Source organism: Trachinotus anak, unplaced genomic scaffold, assembly GCF_046630095.1.
Source record: "Trachinotus anak isolate AG129_WGS33_773 ecotype Australia unplaced genomic scaffold, CSIRO_AGI_Tana_v1 ptg000009l, whole genome shotgun sequence".
Taxonomy (NCBI): Eukaryota; Metazoa; Chordata; class Actinopteri; order Carangiformes; family Carangidae; genus Trachinotus; species Trachinotus anak.
In genome coordinates this window covers 4,881,581-4,902,285 of record NW_027273860.1, presented here as the reverse complement: position 1 = coordinate 4,902,285, position 20,705 = coordinate 4,881,581, and the positions used below count along the sequence as shown (strand labels likewise).

Below are 20,705 nucleotides of genomic sequence, written 5' to 3'. Positions count from 1 at the left end.
AGCACGTACATTTTAATGAAAAAAAACTCATCTTAAGCAACATTTTGAGATTAATTTCTGAAACTCAGGCTTTGAGTTAATCCAAGTCAGATTATTTAGTTCTGTTAATTCATTTAAAGTTAAAGTAACTCAAATCTGTCCATTCCCCACTAGACATTTTTGATTCTTTAATCATTTATTGTGGCAGTGTTTTCCCTCATAACTTGTTCTGTACTGTACTTAAAAGTATGCACAGATTATTTCTGCAGATTGTCAGGAATATTTTTTGCTTAGCTTGAAGTACTTTGTAGCATCATTTTGGGAACACAAGCAATAACAGCTGTAGGTGGAGACGCTGATAGTGCTATTTTTTTTTTTCCACAATTCTGATCATTTATCATTTATTCATAGGGCGTGTAGATATTGACTTGCAGTGTTATCCACAAAATCATTTCCTGATTCAAGTCAAGCTCAGGGAAGTATCATCTCTTGCATCACAGATACCTGAGAAGCGATTACAAAGGGCCATTGTGGTCATGTGGATGCCATTTCTTAACTGTTCTATATCATATCAGATTTCATCTTTCTTGTTTTTGTACAGCAGCTTGTTCTGTCACTGTAGTCCACCCAAGTGACAGCTGATTGTGACAGAAAAAAAACCCAACTCAAATTCCTCCTCTCTTTCTCTGCCCTATCTCTGCATCGTTTCACCGCCCTCTTTCTGCTGCCACCAGCACATTCTCGCCTGCCTGTGGTTTGATCCAGAGGGGACAACACTGCAGGGCTTAGCATGGAGTGTGAGCATGAGAGAGAGAGAGAGAGAGAGAGCAAGAAAGAGAGTGTGTGTGTTTATTTATTTACGTATTTTTGATCAATTCTATACGTTTTAATCTTCAGTCTTTAAACAATTAGACCACTGATGACAGTGATAATGCAGTAAATCATGTGAAATATTCAATTTGACATCATATCAATATAAGGTGCTGTGTTCAGTAATGTTACAGTATGCCGTTATTATAGGTAGTTATCGCGAGATTTGGGCAGCACAGGTGCGAGGGTTAGAGCTCGGGAACATGCTGCCTTCAGAGGGTGTTGGAAATCTTGAAATTCTTAATGAATCGAGCATGAACAACCTTGAAAAAAGTGATAGAAGTTGGTGATACTGGATTCATATTTATTTGCTAAGATAAAAGACCATGTTAACAACAACTTTGATATGAATGAATTACATAACTGAAATATAGATAAAATCAAACAACACCAATTAGGCCTGTAATATTGAATCTACTGCTTACTTTTTATGCACAAGATATATTGTTTGGATCGTGTATTATTATTATTATTATTATTATTATACATAGAATGCAGAGCTGGACCTGGAGCACAATGTACAACATGGGCCTGTGACCAGGCACTTTCATTTCTCATAACACAGCCAGTGGGACCCGCAAATCACATCACATCATTTATTAATTATATTTACGTAGGCTCATAAATGAAGTGGGCTGAAATGTGAATTAGCCTGTAAAGTGTGGCAGGCAGTGGTATGACAGTGCATGAAATGTAAGGTACTGTGAAGTGTAGAAACAAACCACGAGCTAAACGAAACTAAAAGGGTCTGCAGGCTGTGCCCCAGAAAAAATATGCTTTATTTGACAGAATTAACGAAAAGGTGGTCTTTATTCAAGGGGAACATGCTTTCATTTTATTAGAATTGAATACGAATATCTAATAAATAATTAGCTATCAAACAATTAAATAAAAATGATAATTAAATAAAAGGACAGTTAAATAATTGAATAAAATTGTGTGTGTTACAGTATTTTATACCTATTTGTTGGGAGAAATAAAATGTGCCACAATAAAACAGCTAATTCTTAGTATTAAAGCCTGCTGTCCAGTAACACAGAGAAAATGTGTCACCACAATCTGTGCATCACGCATGGTGCAAGAAATTATGTCACATCGTTCCCGTATCTGCCCCTAAAGAAAACGCAAATTGGGAACTCGGAATTTACGCAGTGCACCTGAAGGCAGCAGAGAGAGAGTGAGAGAGAGAGAGAGAGATTTGCTCATCAGCGCTTTTTCCGTTTTCTGGCCACTCGCTCTGCCTCCTCTGTCGTGTCACCGGAGACAAAAAAAAAAAAAAAAAAAGAGGAAGGAATATGGTTTCATCTGACGCTCCTCCCGCATCAGCGCTGCTGTAGCGGATCTCTGGTGGAGCAGGAGGCTGGGGCTCGGTCCGGCGCAAACCCCCTTCTATACCTGAAGCAACCACCTTCTCCCTTGACCAAGCAGCCTGCAGGAGCACCACCAGCACACCGGGACACATAAATGGGTGAGACGCGACGCTTCTTTTGCTTCTTATTTGCAGCATGTCCTAAAATAGCCTCCGGCGCCTCTGCGCATCTGGATGGGCAGGAATAAACGCCCGGTCCAGATGCGCGCTGGGCTCAGCCTCTCTCCGTCCTCCCCCTCTCCTCTCCTCTCCTCTCCTCTCCTCTCCTCCCTGCCTCACCTCCGCTGACGTCGTTTCATACACAGCCGTGCTGTTTGTCGGTGACCGCACGGGCTCTCCGTCTCGCAGTGTTTTCGTACGTTTCCGACGCGTTATTCGCGATGAGGGAGCCGAGCGTGGGTGTGCGGCGCGGCTGCGATTTCAGGGCGAGCGGCGGATCAGACTGATGAGTTGCAGATGTTGACACGTTTACATTCACTCTCTTGTCCGTCTGGTGTTTCACAGTGTTTGAGCCTGTGTCTGTGGGATGAGACGGGCCTGCCGTGGGACATTCTTCTTCTTCTTCTTCTCCTTCTTCTTCTTGTGATCGCCATCATTTCCCACAGCACTGCGCTGTTCCACACAATGCATGCCAGCGAACTGGCTGCAGGCTTCACGGTCGAGTAATCAGTTAACTACTTCATTCAAATTTGTTTTGTTATTTAACAGATATCAAGATACTTCCCTTTTCTAGCTTTGATACATCTGTATGGGCTCAGACAACTTGTCACTGCTCTGCAGAGGAAACATTTTGTAAAGTGAATAAGTTGTTTGTTGATCAAGTGAGTGCTCTGTGTTATTAACCAATAACAAAGATAGTTATTAGTTGCAGCCCTTGTTCAGTAACCCTCAGTAACCCCGGGTTCAGTGTGTGTATGTGCTGTGGCAGTTGAATTAATTGCACACTCGTTTGACATATGCACAACTAAATTACAGTATCAACTAAATTGCTAAGTACAAGGGCCTTTAAATGCATGTTACCTAAACTGAAAGTGATTTGGCTTCAGCCAGGGACCACAGCTAGTTGTGAGTGGGCCCCGGCAGTCACACAAGCAGAGCTGAGCTTGACTGCCAAGTTGTCTACTATTTTCTCTTATCAACCTCAAAATCTACATTCAGAATCTGACATCTCTGTTGGGTTCACCAATGCAATCTATGGCAATTCCGAAACAACAGCCCAGCCATCAACAGCTTCCTTTATGTACTTGATGATGTTTACTTTTATGGTGACGCTGTAGGAAACGTGTAAATTCATAGTTACAGGTGGTGTTGTACTGGACTACATGACGTTGAGAGGTGTTTCTAGTCCAGTACAACGCCATCACTAACTATGATCTCAGGGCTGAAAGCACCCTTCAGACAGAAGAGTTGTATTTACTTGCAATAGATTGTACGAGTGCAATAAATTGGCCACTGGGTGTATTTAGAAGTCCTTTTCAATGTCAGCATACAGTAAAATGGCTCTGGAGGGCTGGACTATTTAACGGCTTATGGCAACAAACCTTACAATCTTTTTTTTTGTTTTGTTTTGGTTATTTACCTGCTTCTTCCTGTAGTCAAAGTACAACAAGAGCACTTGAAGACAAAGTACCAGACTAATTCTGCCATTGCTTCAGTGTTCAAGGAGAATAACAACGTCAGAGATAACTGTGATGTCCTTCAGAATTGAAGACAAAGGGTTTTACTACAGACCACTTTCTCTTTTGCCAATATTCTTAACAGGAAGGAATACAAAGCAGCCAAAGGGCATGTTTCACTTTTCTCAGCTGAAACTGAAACACTGTCACTCTCTGTCCTGCTTTTGCTTTGCTTGACGCTGTCGCCACGGCTTCCTCCACCTACACTGAAAACCCAAAGATGAATGCACAAAATCCTTATCTGGGGGGGTTGTCAAAAGGCATTCTTCAAAATGGGAGTGAATTAGAAATAGAGGTCAGTGCAGGATGAAGGAGTATAATAAATTACAAACACTTTGTCACAAAATATCTGCGTGATGAGCGGCGAATGGCTGGAATTTTCCTTTAATGTGGGAGAATTTGCTGAAGTCTGTGATCTGAGCCACAGTTGGAGTGGGTGGCTTTGACTCCCAGTGGGCTCTGGTCCAGCGTGAATGTTTTACAGACAGAAACAGACACAGCTGCTCTTGACATCATCAGCACACTGTAACATACCCAGAGTTAAACACAGGCTTGCTGGAAACTAGCGAAATGTCAGCGCGGCTTTGCAGAGTTAAGTGTGTCTGCATCTGCAGTTTCCCCTTATCTAAACTGACCACAGCTGCTCAGTGGACGCCACAAGCTCCTCTTAGTTCCTCTTTGAGTTTGAGTGTGAATTCTTGACCACTTGACTGAGGATGTCGTTTTTTTGTTTTATGCTTTAAAACATTCTTTCCCATGTCAAAAATGTCATTTTTTAGCCTTGCATACACACTCATCAAATAAATACAATGACCCACCACTGATGGGGAGTGCTAAATTGGTGAACTGAAGTCTTAATGATATTTTCAGTCGACTATTGATTAATTGACTAATATTGTTGGGCTCTATGCTTGGTTAAGCATCAAACTTGTTTAATATTAGCTGTAAATGCAGACAGTTTTTTATTTAATTTTATTATAGTTGCAAGTTTCCACAAGAATGAAGCCTTATCTTGACGTTCCAATCAGTCTTTGCATCTTAATCCGCTTCGTAAAAATAGAAATTCACGTCAAAAAAATCCACAGGACCACTCAGTAAATTTGACACACATGAAGTTGTATACGTGACATTATTTACACCCCATTTTAGTGACGGAATAAACAACTAACCTCTGACACATCGTGCTACATCATGTAAATATGAGCTGTAAACAATCCCTTGATTTCCTTCAACAACCACTGTATATTAGTTATCTTACATATAAACTAAAAGTATTAAGTCCAACGTCAATACACTGCATTTAGGCTCCTACAATAGTCTATATATTTGTAAAATACAAATGCTACATAAAACTATGTAGCTAGCAAAGAGGCTACAGCCTAGAAACTCCAAATGTTTTACCTGCTTTACCACATCAAGCATTTTTTTGTGGTAAAGCAGGTAAAACATTTGAAGTTTCTAGGCAAGGTGCTGTCACCTTCTTCCACATGTTTGGCCCAAACTTGAGCACTTGTTGTCAGCACTTTTTAGCATGTTAGCATACAGTTTTCTGCTGACACGATAAGCAAACATATAGCAACTTTAGCATCAGTCTCCACCAACCCCTGAGAAAAATATCTGGCTCTTTAGCTGCCGAATATACTGGGGGCATATTATACATAGCTACTGAGACCAAACCATATAGCAAACAAGCCATAAAATCACAACAATCAGCTTACGCATGCTAATAAGTCTAAGCTCGCCACTGGTTTGTCACTGTCTCCCTAGTTACCCATGGTTTTAATATCCGATCTGCATCTGAATATGTTATCTGGATGATGCCATCTGACCACATGTCATTGCTGGTATTTGAAAAGGATTCTTGTTGTCTTCATTCTGCCTGCATTGTGATAAAATCTAACTATGCAATGCGACGTTGGTGCATCCTAGGTCAAGGAAAGCAATGCCACCCTGCAGGCTCTAGTAATACATACTCAGTAGAGGAAAGGGTCATCTGTTCCTGGCTGAGATCCAGTGGCGATGCGAGCCGGGCCACCGATTCGAACCATTCTGTTTGCATTGACGCCTTGTAATGATGGAAACCAGCATTGTGTTAGTCCGTTTCTCACAGCTTTTTGAATTCCCTGCCCTGTTTGTGGTAATCAGCCTCAGGCCCACTGCTTCCTCTTGAAAATGGACATTTTTAAAATTAGTCTCAAATATAGTTTCATGTTTTAAAATAGTCTCAGTGATTTCGTAATACAGACAAGTGCTGCAGTTTCTCGAACAGGAGTAAACGGTACATTTTTTCAGGCTTTGTAAATCCCAGCCACTATTGCAGGGATCAGTTTCCACTCCTTCTGCATTGCTTTACATCAGACAGAGCTCCTCTCCTGAGCTTATTTGGTGTTAACTTTGTGCCTCTTTTAAATTGCACCCTTCTTTTTCTCACTGATGTGCGTTCTGTGCAGAGCCACAATCTGTCATCTTCTTCACTGGTGTATGTGTTGTTGACTGACGTGGGTGGGTGGGTGGATGGACTGCAGTGTGCTGTCCTGTTATGCCATTCAGATGTACTGTAATGTGGTTCACAAGAAATTCACTATACGCACTTCTCCTTGCTGAAGAACCTTCCACTTCCACTCTCTCATGGTATCTGCCACTTCCCTATAAACACTATAACTGAGTGCAAAAAAAAAAAAAAAAAAAAAAGGGTATGTATGCCACGTCGTCGTCTTGTCTGCAGCTGATCTCTCTAGTTATCTCAAGCCAGAATCATATCCTCCCCATCTGAGCAGCAGGCCAAGTTGGACTACTGCTGCCTGCGTCGTCTGCATAATACTGATGTCTGGTGGTAGTTTTTTCTACTTCCCCGTGATATGAACCCTCAGAAACACCCTTGCCTTCTACATTAACACAACTGCATTTCGGAAGAGTTGTGGTCTTGTTTTGGCAAGTGACATCATTGTGGGTCTACGTATGTGGGTGAGGGGAAGATCATTTTAGGGAGGATGCCAGTGCGTCTGAGTCATAGCTACCCCTTTATGCTGTTGTTCCCATGGTTACCCCACCCCTGATACTTCCCCCACTCCACCCCCCACTTTAGCTGCCCACGCAGTTTAGACAAGGATCAGGCCTTAGTGGCCAATATGCATGCATGTATGTATGCATGTGTGTGTGTGTGTGTGTGTGTGTGTGTGTGTGTGTGTGTGTGCGTGCACAGGGTTAGGGTTGAAAAAGTCATATGTAGAATGGCATTCAGAACTTGCAGCTGCACAAGTGGTCTTAAGGTATTTGTGTACGTGCATATGTGTGTGTCTGTTCTTGTGATCTTTAGAGTGAAAGAAAGACAAGTTTGCGTGTGTGTGTGTGTGTTTTTTAAAGGCTTTTATTTGAAATGGGCCTTTGTCAGCCACAGGCCTTTTTCACTTACTTCCCCTTTTCTTTAAAAGTATGTATTTTACCACATTTCAGTAGTTTTCTTAACAGCTTCAGTTTTAATTTACTGTTACTGATGTTTGAAAAACCTCCTCCATGTTTGTCCTCTGTCTTTTTAAATTCAACATAATGCACATTTACACAGCACTAATTCTAAAACTACCATACAGTATCATAGGCGTAATATTCACCAGTCTGCTGCCCCTCTTTTAACAGAAACACTGTTTTCATTCATCAGTGAATTCCAGATGCATCTCCTTTGCCATTGATTGATCAGTGTCAAGCTACTGTTAATGAGACGCCACTTCCTGTACAGATGTTTTACTTTAAAACTCATACGATGACTCAAAGGGCAGGACTCGACTATGTCCTGGTCGACTTCATGTCAAGTCCGGTTTTATTGATCTACCTTTTAACAATGTTACTTTTACCTGTGATTATTTTATGTTAGTATTTTATTCTTATTCATTTTTTTACGATTATTTGGCAGATGCTTTTATTCAAAGTGACTTACAAGTGAGGGACAACACTAAAGCTTCAGTGCAGTAGGAGACCTTGATGTAAGTACTAAGTACTACATCCATTCAACAGGTGCAAGGAGAGAGTTCACCATCACTGTTTCACTCATCTCAATGCTCTGTATAAAAAAAACAGTAAAAAAAAAACCTTCAACCTTGAACCTTTGTGCGCACATCATCTGCAAGAAGTGTTCCGTTTCGCAGACATCAAAACCCACTGGAAAGTACACTCAGTAGAACTGCGTGTACTTAAATGTAATCTTTGTTTTTGTTGGATTTCATGGCCTCTAGAATGACACATTGAAGCATTTTCTGATCTCTCTGCCTTTGTCAGCAGGATGACGAAACCTAAGTCTGTGCCCTCCGACGCCGTCGCACATCACTGTTGAGAACTTAATGAGCGTCTTGATCTGATACAACAGTATGGTAAATGTTTATCTTTGGGAACAAAAACAACTGGGTCAGGTTCAAGCTGAACCGGTCTGACTGAAGATAGCCAGTAAGGAAGACGCACAGAGAGGCCGCATCAAATCACGCCCCGTGTAAACAGAGGACCTGAAATTTTCAACCAGAATGAGAAACGTGTGCATGTAACCACAGCTATTGGCAAGATTACGGGAGCTGCGTCATCGTGGTTAAGATTTGTTGTGGTCACGCTTAATATCAGAAGAATCCAATGTTGACTGTCAGGTGGAAATGGGAAAGGAGTAGCGTCCCAGACTTTGTCACCTGACTTCCTCCTTTGCTTAAATACTTTATCCACTAGAGGTCTTTGTCACTTGACCACAAGCGTATTTGCGCTGCGATGCTGTTGTTCTACTTGGCAAAACGGTCTCGTTTCGTGAGAAAGGAAATGCATTCAACATGTTTTTAGCCCTGAAGGATGCACACTGTACGTTTTAATAAGAAACACTGAATGTAAACATAATTTTAATTTGTTTACAAGAAACTCTCCTGGCACCTTTAATTAGTGAGTGAAAACAGTTTCCCTGTTTAAAAGCAAATCTCAGCGCAGCAGTGGTGAGTGTGATACGACTGTATTGTTGTACTGATGGAATAAGCTCAGTGGAAATTTACATTGTGCTGAATTTGCCATTTGAGCCATGAGAGTACAGGTAATTCCACCTCCCTCTCCCTGAGGATTTTTCCAGCCTTTCAATGCATATTTGCGAGCTGGCGTTTTTTTTGTTTTTTTTTTTTAAATCCTGGCTTTTATTTGAGGAAATGAAACAGAGTCAGAGCTGCACCGTAGAGAAATTAAATACAGTTTACTTTATTGCAGCAGCGTTGCAGGCGAGAGTCAACAGTGTCGTGATGTGAAATTCAGCTGTTTACTCTCTGTTTTGAATAAGTAAATAAAACCGGCGCAGTCATCAAAATCAAAACCACGGAGTAAATATGGAACAATGGTGACACCACTGCACTGTTTGACCTTTTATTGACACACTAACCCTGTCCTCTTCGTCCTCTCTCTCTGTGACCCTGCTCCTCTGCGCTCAGTGGAGGCCGTGGTGGAGTTTGACTATGAGGCTCAGCAGGACGATGAGTTGAGCCTGACGGTGGGTGACATCATCGTGAACATACGGCGGGACGATGGAGGATGGTGGGAGGGAGAGCTGGGCGGACGCAGGGGGCTGTTCCCGGATAACTTTGTCAGGGTGAGTAATCACAGTCAACCCCCCCCCCTCCTCATTTTCTCTCCACATTCTCAGCCTCTCACACGCTTCATAAACCCACAGGAGGTTCTGCACAGCAGCAAAGCAAACGTGCAGTTAGCAGCTTGTCACTGCGGCATGGCTTGTTTTTGGGTGTTTGTGTGTGTGTTTTCTTGCGTTATTTTAGAATTAGACTTTTATTATAAGGTGAGACAGGGTTTAAGGTTGCATCAGAGTAAGAACTAAATGAAAATGGATTATATTAAGGTTGAATTTGTGTTTGGTATTTGCTTTTAGATAAAGCAGATGATGAGGTTAGAGTGAAGGCAGACAGAAACCGGCCACAGATTGAATCTGTGGGTAAGAATAGATTAAGTCAGTGGTGCCCCAATTTCTTTCTGTCATACCCTTTTGGAGACCAATGGCTGTTTTATGCCACCTTTTACAGCATGTTCAACCAGTAACAGTGCTGTCAAATATTACAACACTAATATCCAAATATGATACAAATGGGTGATAATTTGGTGGAAAAAATCAACAGAAAATGTCTCAGTCAGGTGTTTTCAGGATGATCGCTGTCCAGCAATTCGCTCCACAATATTTCATCATGGTTAAACTGGGTTGAGATGTGGTGACTGGGTTGTACAAAGCTCTGACACCAGGGAGCAGGGTCCACATTCAGACTCCTGCCTGTGGCAACAAAAACATGTTGGTTAAGATTAAGTAAAAATCATATTTTTGGTTAAAAGTACATCAAATAAATGACTTTTTCTGTTTTAAACCCGACTTTAACCATGTGCTCTAGTGCATAAACATAACCATAAAAAACAATTGATAGTGCTGTGGTCACTTCCTGTCATGTTGTCTGCAAACATGTTACTGATAATGTTCGCTATTAAGGTTATTTTCAACGTGCCAAATATGTAAATATATTCAGATACTGTTTGAGATACTGTATTTGAAGCACATTGATGCATTCATTCTCATAGCGTTTTCACATTATCATAGAAAAACATCTTTTGCGCATACTTCCTCATCGTTGTGCATGTGTGGTGCTGCGACGGCTCGGTGCAGCAGTCCACGATCCCCCGAAAGTTCAAATCTGTTGAACTGTGACCCGAGCAATCGCTGACTCATTGAGGGTGCAACCAGTCGCTGTTGATCCCTGCTTGAACTGAAAGCTGGAGGGAAAAGTAATTAGCCCACTTGTGGTTCTGACTCTCCACAACTGTACACTAACAAACTGACCTCAGATCAGACCACAGGAAAAGGTTAGGTTCATTCCCTTGGTTAAATATCAGCATGCAGGCGCAGCTACCAGGTTTGTGACAAAAACACTGCTTAATTGTAATGACTCACATTCAAGTGGTGGAGCCCAGTTGAATCAATGGCTAATTTGAAACCTATTAGCGGCTACTTATTATTACGAATTACGAGCAGCTGGAGCAATCCCATCCTTGTCTGCTGGTGGCTCAGAGTAAATCAGGTGGATACATTTCAGGGATGCCTAACATCAGTCGATGCCTCTGATATGTGCAGCAGTGAAACAGTGCGTTTGCTTTGATGAGAAGAGGGAAGTACCTCCTTCACTGTGCCATGAGGGGAAGTCGAAAAGTGCCACAAGCCAAGGGCAACACTGTGCTGAACAAAAGAAGTCCATCTGTTGTCAGGTGGTTTATTTGTGCTGACTGAATGTCACAGCTCTCATTCACAGTCAGAGAGCTGCACAATGGGCCCATGAAGGCTGTGTATGAGTGTGTGTGTGTGTGTGTGTGTGTGTGTGTGTGTGTGTGTGTGTGTGTGTGTGTGTGTGTGAGAGAGAGAAAAACAGAGGGAGACTGTGAGTAATGCAGTAATACCAAACTGGTATGTCACAAGACTGCAGTTATGGGAATCAGTGACATCAAACATTGCAGTGCTGATTAATATGTGTGCGCATGTGTGTGTCTGTGTGGGAAGTTAGAGGTGAGGAAAAAAAAAGGCAACAGGAAGTGAAGGCATGCAAGCAGCCCCCCTTCAGCGGGTGCTGACTGTTATAGTGGAGGTCGATGAATTAACATTTTCTCTCAAAGAAAAAAGCTTTTTGAAAGCTGCATTTGCCAAACTGTGGTCCAGACTGAGGTGACCTCGGGTTAACACGCTGCTGATTCTGAGCGCTTTTACTGAAGTCAGTTGGATAATTTAGTAAAGAAACCATACAAACAAATAGCTAAGCTGCTGTTATCTAAAAACCACAGTAGCTGCAGGGAAAATGTTCAGTTTCATGTCAAAAACCACACAGACATTTTCAAATTCTGTCAAGGTATGACTCCTATATGGCTGCCAAGTGCCTTACACCAACTTAAAACTATTGGCAATATCAGGGCTGCAACTATTATTTACAAAATCATTTAACCTGTTGAATATGTTAACATTGTCAAGTTGCTTGTTTTTGTTTGCACAGCAGTCAAGAAATTAAAGGATGACTAAAAAAATAGCAAATCCTCTCATTTAAGATGCTGTAATCAGAGAGTTTCTGTTCAGAAAACGACTTAAATTATTAATCGGTTATTAAATAGACCATTTAAGACAACTCTAGGCGATACTGTGATTTCACTTCTAGGAAAATAAGTTAGATGTAAGTGAATTCCTCATGAATGTCCCTACAGACACATATTTTCAGCAGAGGTGGAGGATATCCTGTTTGTGGGAACTGCTGTAGTCATCTGACCTCTGTGAACTGGACAAGCAGGTATTACAAATCAGCTTCACATGCTCTGATTTAACAGTAAATACACCCGAAGTCAAGGTCAGCATTCTTCTTCATGATGCAAAAGAGCAGCTGCCAGTAGCTTACTGAGAAGTAAAGTCACTGCATATGTCTGAAAAACTGCTGAATGTTGCAAAAAGCATGCTGTAGTTCACATTTTGTATTTGATTGTGTAACTTTAGGGGCTTCATTATAAAAATAGACGATCCCTGATTAAACGTAACCATATATTTAAGCTGGGGCCACAATTTACAGTTATTTTATTGCTTAGTCTATAAAATGTAAGAAAATAGTAAAAAAAAAAATCTTTTTTAATTTTTCTAGCAGACCAAAACAGAATTATATCTCCTTTGAGAATCTGAAACTTTCAAATGTTTGGCAATTTTGCTCCATCAAAATTGTTGTAGTGAGTTGGTTCTCTGTCAATTGCCTAATTGTTAATTTGTTAATTTTTTAATTTGTTTAATTGTTAAATAAATAATTGTATTATTTCACCTTTGTATATATATATATATATATATATATATATATATATAAAAGTTGCAAAGAGTTGCACAATAAGGACACACGTATGAAAAAGGGGGAATAATTTTTTTGCATCACTTTTCCTCCGGATTTCACAGAGTTACAAGCTTAAGCTCACTCTGTTTCCTTCTGCTTCTTCTCTCTCTATGTCACTGAGTTGCATTTTTTATTTTCATTTTTTACCAATTCACCAGGACTTACATGTCCTACACAGGGGATGTTAGCTGCTACACTGCATTGTTTGGCATTTTCTGTGACCGGGAGAAGAGAAAAGGTCAGAGGTCTGGTGAGAGGGGCTGCGCAAAGCAATGTTTAGCATTAAAGCAGTGCAGTGTAAACTAGGTACTTGCTGTCAGGCTTGTACACAGCACACAGACAAACACACAGTACTGTGTACATAATGCAGGTGTTTCCTGTTCAGATATGATGAATCACGTTGTCTTCCTCCCCTCATTTCAGCTGGGTTTCCTTTAACTCTGCCTTACCATATCCCCACAGGAGGAATTGCAGCATGAATGCAGTCCAAGTAGTAACAAAGGCCTCCAAGAACAGTACAGCTACCTTTCTCTTTTGCAAAACCACACAATCATCAGTCTCTGGCTCCAAACTCAAATATATTAATCTTTTAGATAGGCAGCCTTAGGATGTATCTTATATTTTTATGTCTTCAGAATTAATTCTCTGTTTCTTTACATGAAGCAAAAAGCCAAACAGCTAGTAAACATGGCCTCTACTCATAAACAAAACCGAAGCCGTAGCCTAACAAATACTGGCTGTGGGTTTTTGCGTAGGTTGGCCTGTGCAGTGTGAAGCCTCAGAGTTAAAAAGAGTCAGGGTGTATTTTCCAGTCTGTGGGTCTGTGCATGAGTTTCTCAATGAATGTATGTGTGTCTACATCTGTTTCTGCAGTGCACGAAGGCAGGCAGTCTGTGGAGTCAGAGCCTGCTCCCCTGCACTCTGCACTGCAGAATCAATGACTGTTTCACAGGTTTTACATTAGTGCTGCATTAGCCTACTTAACAAGCTGCAAGCACCAAATGTCAGGGAAAGGTGACTCCAGTGGACAGAAAACATAAAACATTAACATGGATGGATAGACAGATACATGCAGTTCCCCTCAGCTCTACTGAGCATTTTAGCGTCTTTCAGCTCATTGTTTTTGTTTTAGGGCACAAAACTTTACCGTTTTGGTCTTGGGTAGAGTATAAGAAAATGGGCCCCTGGGCACAGACAGGTAAAAGGTTCCCACCCCTCCTATTTAAGACCATTAGTTTTGCATTTCTTTGTGGTCAATTTGTGTCTCTTGCGAGTGTCTTCTAGTAACACCAAAGAAAGGTAAGAAATCTTGTTTGTGGGTCCTATTTTCTTTGGGAAAAGTAATCAACGGTTGAGATTTAGAGGAGACTTTATGCTCAGTCCTTAGGTCAGTGGTTCCCAACCTGTGGGTCAGGGCCCACTGCTGGGCCATGAAGGTATTGCCAGTGGGCCAACAAATCATTTTTCAACAGTACGAATTTGGTGAAAAGATGTAATTACAAGAAAATATGTATATAAATAATGTTTTTAAGTGTTTTAGAATTAAATTATCTTTAAAAACATGTTTCAAAAACTCCTTTATTTGTTTTTTTCTGTCCTATTAAGGTTTATCACAAATAAATCCAGCCCACACTTGGGCCATACGCTTGTTTTCCTCTGGCCCAGTATACGCCCAGTTCTACGACCCGAATGTGGTCCGTTTACAGCATGATTGTAAGATGCTACTTCAACATCTGAACCAATTCTGGCGTGCACACAGAAAATCTTCCCGCTGTCAGTCAATACTGGAGGATAACAGCCATACTCTGCCCAAATCATGAAGTATATGGGCCAGACTTGGGCCGAGGACCCTGGAATATGTTGGGCCCAAACTCGCAAATTTACTGTCTTGGATGGAATAAGCTAATTATAGGAACTTGTAGCCAGCTGGACCACTTTGCTGCCAGACCACTTCATATACTTGTTTGCTATCTCAGTCTGATTGCCCATTAAAAGATTAAATCCATGGCAAAATGTGAGTTTCAAAATCAATAGTTGGTGAACAACAGGAAGAATGAAACGGAAAGAGAGTCAGGAGACAGATGGTGAATTGACAAGTGATCTCTCCATATTGTTCCAGGATCGGATGTGGGATTTTTGGAATTTTCAAGTGGGCCGTGAGTTGGGAAAGACTGGGAACCATTGGCTTACGTTTTAATCTCCCAGTAGGCAGAGGAGTGCACATATCCCATGTCAGATTTGAATTGGCCTCTCATCGAATGGGAACGTGAATCTCTCCTCTGCTGAGTGCCTGGTTTGTAGTTTATGCCGGTTTATAGAAGATTCTGACTTACTCCAGCGTTATGTCCAGTCTCCATCCTTTGTAGCTCCTAAAATGGCTCTTAGCCTCAAATGAGTTTGAGTTGTTGTCTAGGAAACGTCTCTTCTTGTTGATATTTTTGGATCTCCGTGGCTCATTATGGCTTTCACGCCACACCAGGCCATACACAACTGAGTGTGTGTGTGTGTGTGTGTGTGTGTGTGTGTGTGTGAGGGGCTAGATTCTGTGAGTCAGTGTACCAGGGCCCGTCTGCTTCACTGAGTTGCGTTTGCCACAGGGCCAGAGCTTATGAAACAGCGTCCTGATGAATGTGGTGGGGAGATGCGAACCGTCATGTCTCGTTTTTCTGCGACTCTGTGTGTGAATATGTGTGTGTATGTGTGTGTGTGTGTGTGTGTGCGTCTCCCCGTTTGTTGTCTGCCCATCTGCCTGCTTGTTGATTCTTCTGCCGCTCAGTGTGTTTGCCTGCCTGTCTCTCTCCGGTCCTCCTGATCAGTTTCGCATGCTGTCTTGTGATTCTTTTATGCCAGTGAAAGTCATGGGGACAGAGAGGTAGTCTGCGGAGGGAAAAGTTGCAGCTGTGAAGGAGGGGGAGGTTTGCTGTTTGTGGGCTTGTTTGCACTTTGCACTTGGTTTATGAGCTGTTGCTGGTCATCTGCAGGTAAACAGTGAGGGGTTACTGACACCTAACACTGCTGCTTCCCAGCAGCATCTGCAGCTCTGCACAGGGCTGATAAACAGATTAGCGTGATTTGCATTTACGAAATACATGGGCAAGTTTATTGCGTGACAAATAACCTCATAAATTGAGGGTTTACATTCTACAGTGCTCGATTTGCAGAAATTTTGCATTCTTGTCTTATTCATTCACATACTTAATCAGTCAGACTATATCTAGTCTTTGTTTTACAATGCTAATTTTGTTTATGTTAAAACTTACTCCCATTCTTCAATCCTAGCTCAGTACAATACACACTTGTCTAAGCAGTCTGAGTTAGACTAGACCTTGCTGAGCTGCAGAAGAGGCAACAAAAAGAGCAAATTTTCTGCTAAAAAGACTGCAACTTATAGAAGATACTGACCTAATTTGTCCAATTCTGACCGCGTAAGCCTCACATTAGCTTATGAAGGATTCTCCTCAAGCGTACGAGAGCTGGGTAAAGACAGACTGGAAAAAATGTGAGCCAATCCCTTAATTCAGTTGAAGTTTTGTCAGCAACATTTCAGTCACATTTAAGTCATTTTAGTAAGGTGCAAGATTGAGTTTCTCAATAATATTGGTGATTCAGTACTGAAAGGAATTCATTAGTATTATTTTTAACTTTACATTGACATCATAGGTGCAAACTAACCTGTCCTCTGATACTGATTCTTGTAAAACCCGTCAGTGTGGGGAACAGATTGAAGTCATTAATCTGAGAACAGGGATTGTTGTGACACTAACAGCTAAACCCCCCTGTCTCTGACTCAATGTAAGTGATAGCAGAAACACTGAATTTGTAATGTGACACTGACAAAGAAGCTGTCAACAACAAAAGGCTTGTATCAGATCTGGCGCATTTGATTATCTTCATTTATCTTTACAGCCTCGTTAATGACGCATCATCCTCAGTGTAATCATCAAAGATTCACCGTTAGTTTTGAATTATTTGGTTTATTAAATCATGATCATTTATGTCATCTAAGAGTCAAGTACCGATCTGCGAGGCATCGTCAACTGATGAGAGGTGTTTTTATTTACACGTTACATTTTGCAGCTTTCTCGCTTTACATCCTTCCTCTCCCCCTCTTCCTCCTGCTCTAATCATCTCTTCTGCCTCTCTCTCTCTCTCTCTCTCTCTATAGGAGATAAAGAAAGAGGGGAAGAGGGATGGAGGACAGACGAGCATGATCAGATCTGACCTCGCAAATGGCAGGGCCAGCCCTGTGTCCGACCCCAGCGTGCGGCCGGGAAGGAAAGGTACTCAGCTCTTACATTCATACATCGTGGTCATTAGGCAGCTTTAAGTCTTCAGGCTCAAACATGGATCCTATTAGTGTGAGGAAGGATTTGGGTCAAGCATTCCTCACCATTCCACTGTATACACATAATACACACTCACTATACACACGTGGTCAGGGGTGGGGTCAGAGGAGTGGCATGGGATAAGTGACTGTTCACGTTCTTTGTTGATAAGTCATTTAAGTGATTACAGAGAGATGCAAAATGACCACAAAGAGATACAGAACTGCAACTACAAAGTAACTGCAAAGAGATACAAAAGGAGAACAAAGACACACAAAATGATTACACACACTGCAAAGAGAGACAAAACAACCAAAAACGGATGCAAAATGACCATATATGACACAGAACATGGGGGAGACTTTCTTCTGTGTAAGTAAGGGAGGTGGACGAGCTTTGTCTCACGGCCCAATGTCTCATAATCTGTCGATGACTGTAGACTTTTACAAGTTAAATGCAAATAGCAGCTATTTATTGACATCATTTCATTATCATATTTAAAGTTGCTTATTTGACATTCATCTAATACACTGAATAAACCATTTCATTTTAATTTTTTTTAATTTGCTATTTTCAATTATTGCCAAGAACAACTGCCTTACATTGAGTGTCTCAAAGTTTCTAAACCCATATATGTCCATAACTGCATATGGCTGCATTTACACCCTGGGGTGTGATTCCTCAAAATGTAAGATGAAGATTGACACCTTGTGGACAAAGTAGGAACTGCAGGGTCGTGTCTTTAAGGCCCCAGCTGGTGTGGAATGAGTCAAGAGTAATGAGCAGGCTAATGGGTGTAAGACAAACAACTGCAGGGCCAGTGGCATTTGGTGTCAGCGCTGGTTACACTGTCCTCTAATCGAAAGGTCAAAGGTCAGCGTGTAGGGCCTCAGCCACGAGGGCTTTTAATAAGACAGTGAACACCTGCTCACTCACTGTAAGTCATGGATTATGGATAAGTGTGTGAGCTAATTATGTCACATGTAAGCCATAAATATGTTTGTATGTGCTCTTCTTCTGTGTGTGTGTGTGTGTGTGTGTGTGTGTGTGTGTGTGTGTGTGTGTGTGTCTACTGCAGCAGAGCAAATCCGTAAGCGAAGGTGTAAAGCTGCTTTCAGCTACGTGCCTCAGCATGAAGATGAACTAGAGTTGAAAATAGGAGACGTCATTGAGATCATAGCAGAGGTAAGAGGGATTACATTTTACTGGACCCCTCTATCACACACCCATAAGTGCACAAATATCATTCCCAAAACACACGTTTTCTTGTACATTTCTTACTTCTTTTATGATATGTTGTTTAAAACAGTTAAGAGCCTTAGTGATTGGTAACTGGTAACTGGTACTAATTTATAACAGATACAAAATGTAATTTAAAAAATGCCATTGAAGTGTTTGTGTTACATAGTTTGTCCACTAGAGGGCACTACATGTTTATATTATGTCATTTTTTCAGTTTGGAGTCAGAAATGAATTGACCACGATTAGAGACCTTAAAATTAAGACTGTGAAACCACATAATGCTTTTGTACAGTATAGTGTACTGTATGGATGTGTTTGACTGACCATCCCTATACATGTATATTCATTAATGCTGTGGCTGTGTCTCTGGTATGAACAGTTTTGTTTATTGTTCTGTTAATAAGGGTAAAAGAAAGTCATGAGTTTTCCAATTGTGGATGAAATAAAAACAAGATTTAAAAAATACAAGAAACAATCTCACACCCACTCATTTTTGAGCTAATGTTACAACTCTAGTTGCAATCAAATGAATCAATAAACCTAAACGTAACCCTGTATTGAGTGTGTATCACAGCCTGCACAGCACTGTTTTTGAGGTCTGAGTGTGTTCGTCTGGATCAGTATCTCTGTAAGGCTGCCTCTTTCTGTAAAAGTGTATCATTGTGTGTCGTGTGCGATGTGTGTGTTCAGGTAGAGGAGGGCTGGTGGGAGGGGGTTCTGAATGGGAAGACTGGAATGTTTCCCTCCAATTTCACCAAAGAGATCCTGACGGAGTCCGACATGCCCTCTGTAGACACGCCCACCTCGCAGGAGGATCTCCGCAGCAGCCGCACAAGTGAGTCTCAGACCAATCAGATCATGGGAAAACATCCCCATATAAAAAAGACCACAAGCAGCTCTAACTCTGATTGCTGTTAATATTTGCCTTTTCATTGACACATGAATATGAATCATAAAAACAAATCAACTTTTTTTATTCTATTAAATTTACATTTTCAGGAGTGCTGCAACAAAGCAATATGAATTGTGTTTTGTGTGTGTTTTTGTGCGTAGGTAAGGACAGCCCAGGCAGTGAAAGTGATGGAGGAGACAGTCGGTCAGAAACAGGGTCAGGAGAAATCCAGCCGAAGAAGGTAATCAGTCAAAATGAATAGATGCTACAGTATGTGTGGCACTTCTTCTTCTTGGGACATCTGAGACTTTCTTCCTCTACATTCCCTTGCATTGGATTCTGTGTAAGCACCAAATCAACAAATTGTTCATGTAACAGTACGATGTTTTGGTCTTAGATGAAAGCATTATTTATTCCTCTAAGCCGGGATCATGCAGCATCAGATGTGGTAGAAAAAAATCCTCAGTTCCTTTATTTCACAAAACAGGAAGAGGACTCTGTTCCTTCAGCACAGTACTACTTTAAAGAATCACTGGTGTTAAGCAGAGGCTATGAATCATCAAGTCATATGTGCTTACAGTTGTAAGTGCCAAGTTTCACGATTCATTTTGAGGCTGCACCTTTGCTTGCTTTAAAAAGATACGCCAATGAAAAGCTTTGTTTTGTGCATCAATCAGTTACAGCTTGTGGGCTTGAACAGTGGAGGATACAAGCTGCAGATGGCTTGGATTTAGAACAGTTACAATGGGCTCCAGAAGCATCACAGTTTTACAGGAAAAATAATGAATTCAAATCCATAGAAAAATTCAGTCCACATCTGTGCAAAATGTACTCTTTTCTACCATCTGTCTTTACGCTCAGTATTCTCCAAATAAAGATTCTGATATATGTCCCTCGAGGATGAATGGAGACTAAAATCAGAGCTAAAAAGGGAGAGAATATTACACTTAGATTTGCCAGGCAGCTAGAAACACAACTCCAAATGAAAGCTTATGTTGATCCATATTTGCTGGATGTGTAAATAAGCAATTGTTTGCCATATCAACTTACACGGTGATAATACAGCATGTCACTGTTGTGTTTATAGTTAGTTTGTGCTGCCCCCTAGTGGCCAAATCAGTTAATGTAGGGTTAGAGTCACAAATGACAAATGCGACCTGCTTGATGACACAGATAAAGTGTATTTAGCCACATAATGGCAAAAACATGAGGCAGACAGGAAAAGGAGAAGTGGATAAGGCTGCGGTTGTGGTTTGAGATAATGTATTGATAATATGATTTTTTTTTTAAAGCTGTGACTTTGTGACGCTGCTTGAATCTGATGAAACTGACATGAATTCAAACTAACCGCAGCTGCCGCCCCCCCACAAAAGATCAAGCTACAAAGGCTTCAGAGCCACCTTTTAAAGACCCAGTGTGAAGGATTTAGGTGGGTCTACTGGCAAAAATTGA

General features: G+C 41.2%; 1 protein-coding gene across 2 annotated transcripts in view; it reads left to right on the top strand.

Moving 5' to 3' along the window:
- Positions 1-2,077: 2,077 nt before the first annotated feature.
- Positions 2,078-20,705, top strand: part of sh3kbp1 (SH3-domain kinase binding protein 1) — a 33,264-nt gene continuing 14,636 nt past the window's right edge. The window contains exons 1-6 of one of the 2 annotated variants that reach the window (XM_071484678.1): positions 2,078-2,317; positions 9,330-9,487; positions 16,960-17,074; positions 18,198-18,304; positions 19,052-19,196; positions 19,415-19,494. In XM_071484678.1, the coding sequence (XP_071340779.1) occupies positions 2,314-2,317; positions 9,330-9,487; positions 16,960-17,074; positions 18,198-18,304; positions 19,052-19,196; positions 19,415-19,494 (609 nt within the window). In that variant the 5' untranslated portion in view covers positions 2,078-2,313. The remainder of the gene's footprint in view (positions 2,318-9,329; positions 9,488-16,959; positions 17,075-18,197; positions 18,305-19,051; positions 19,197-19,414; positions 19,495-20,705) is intronic. The other variant, XM_071484676.1, reaches the window with a different exon arrangement.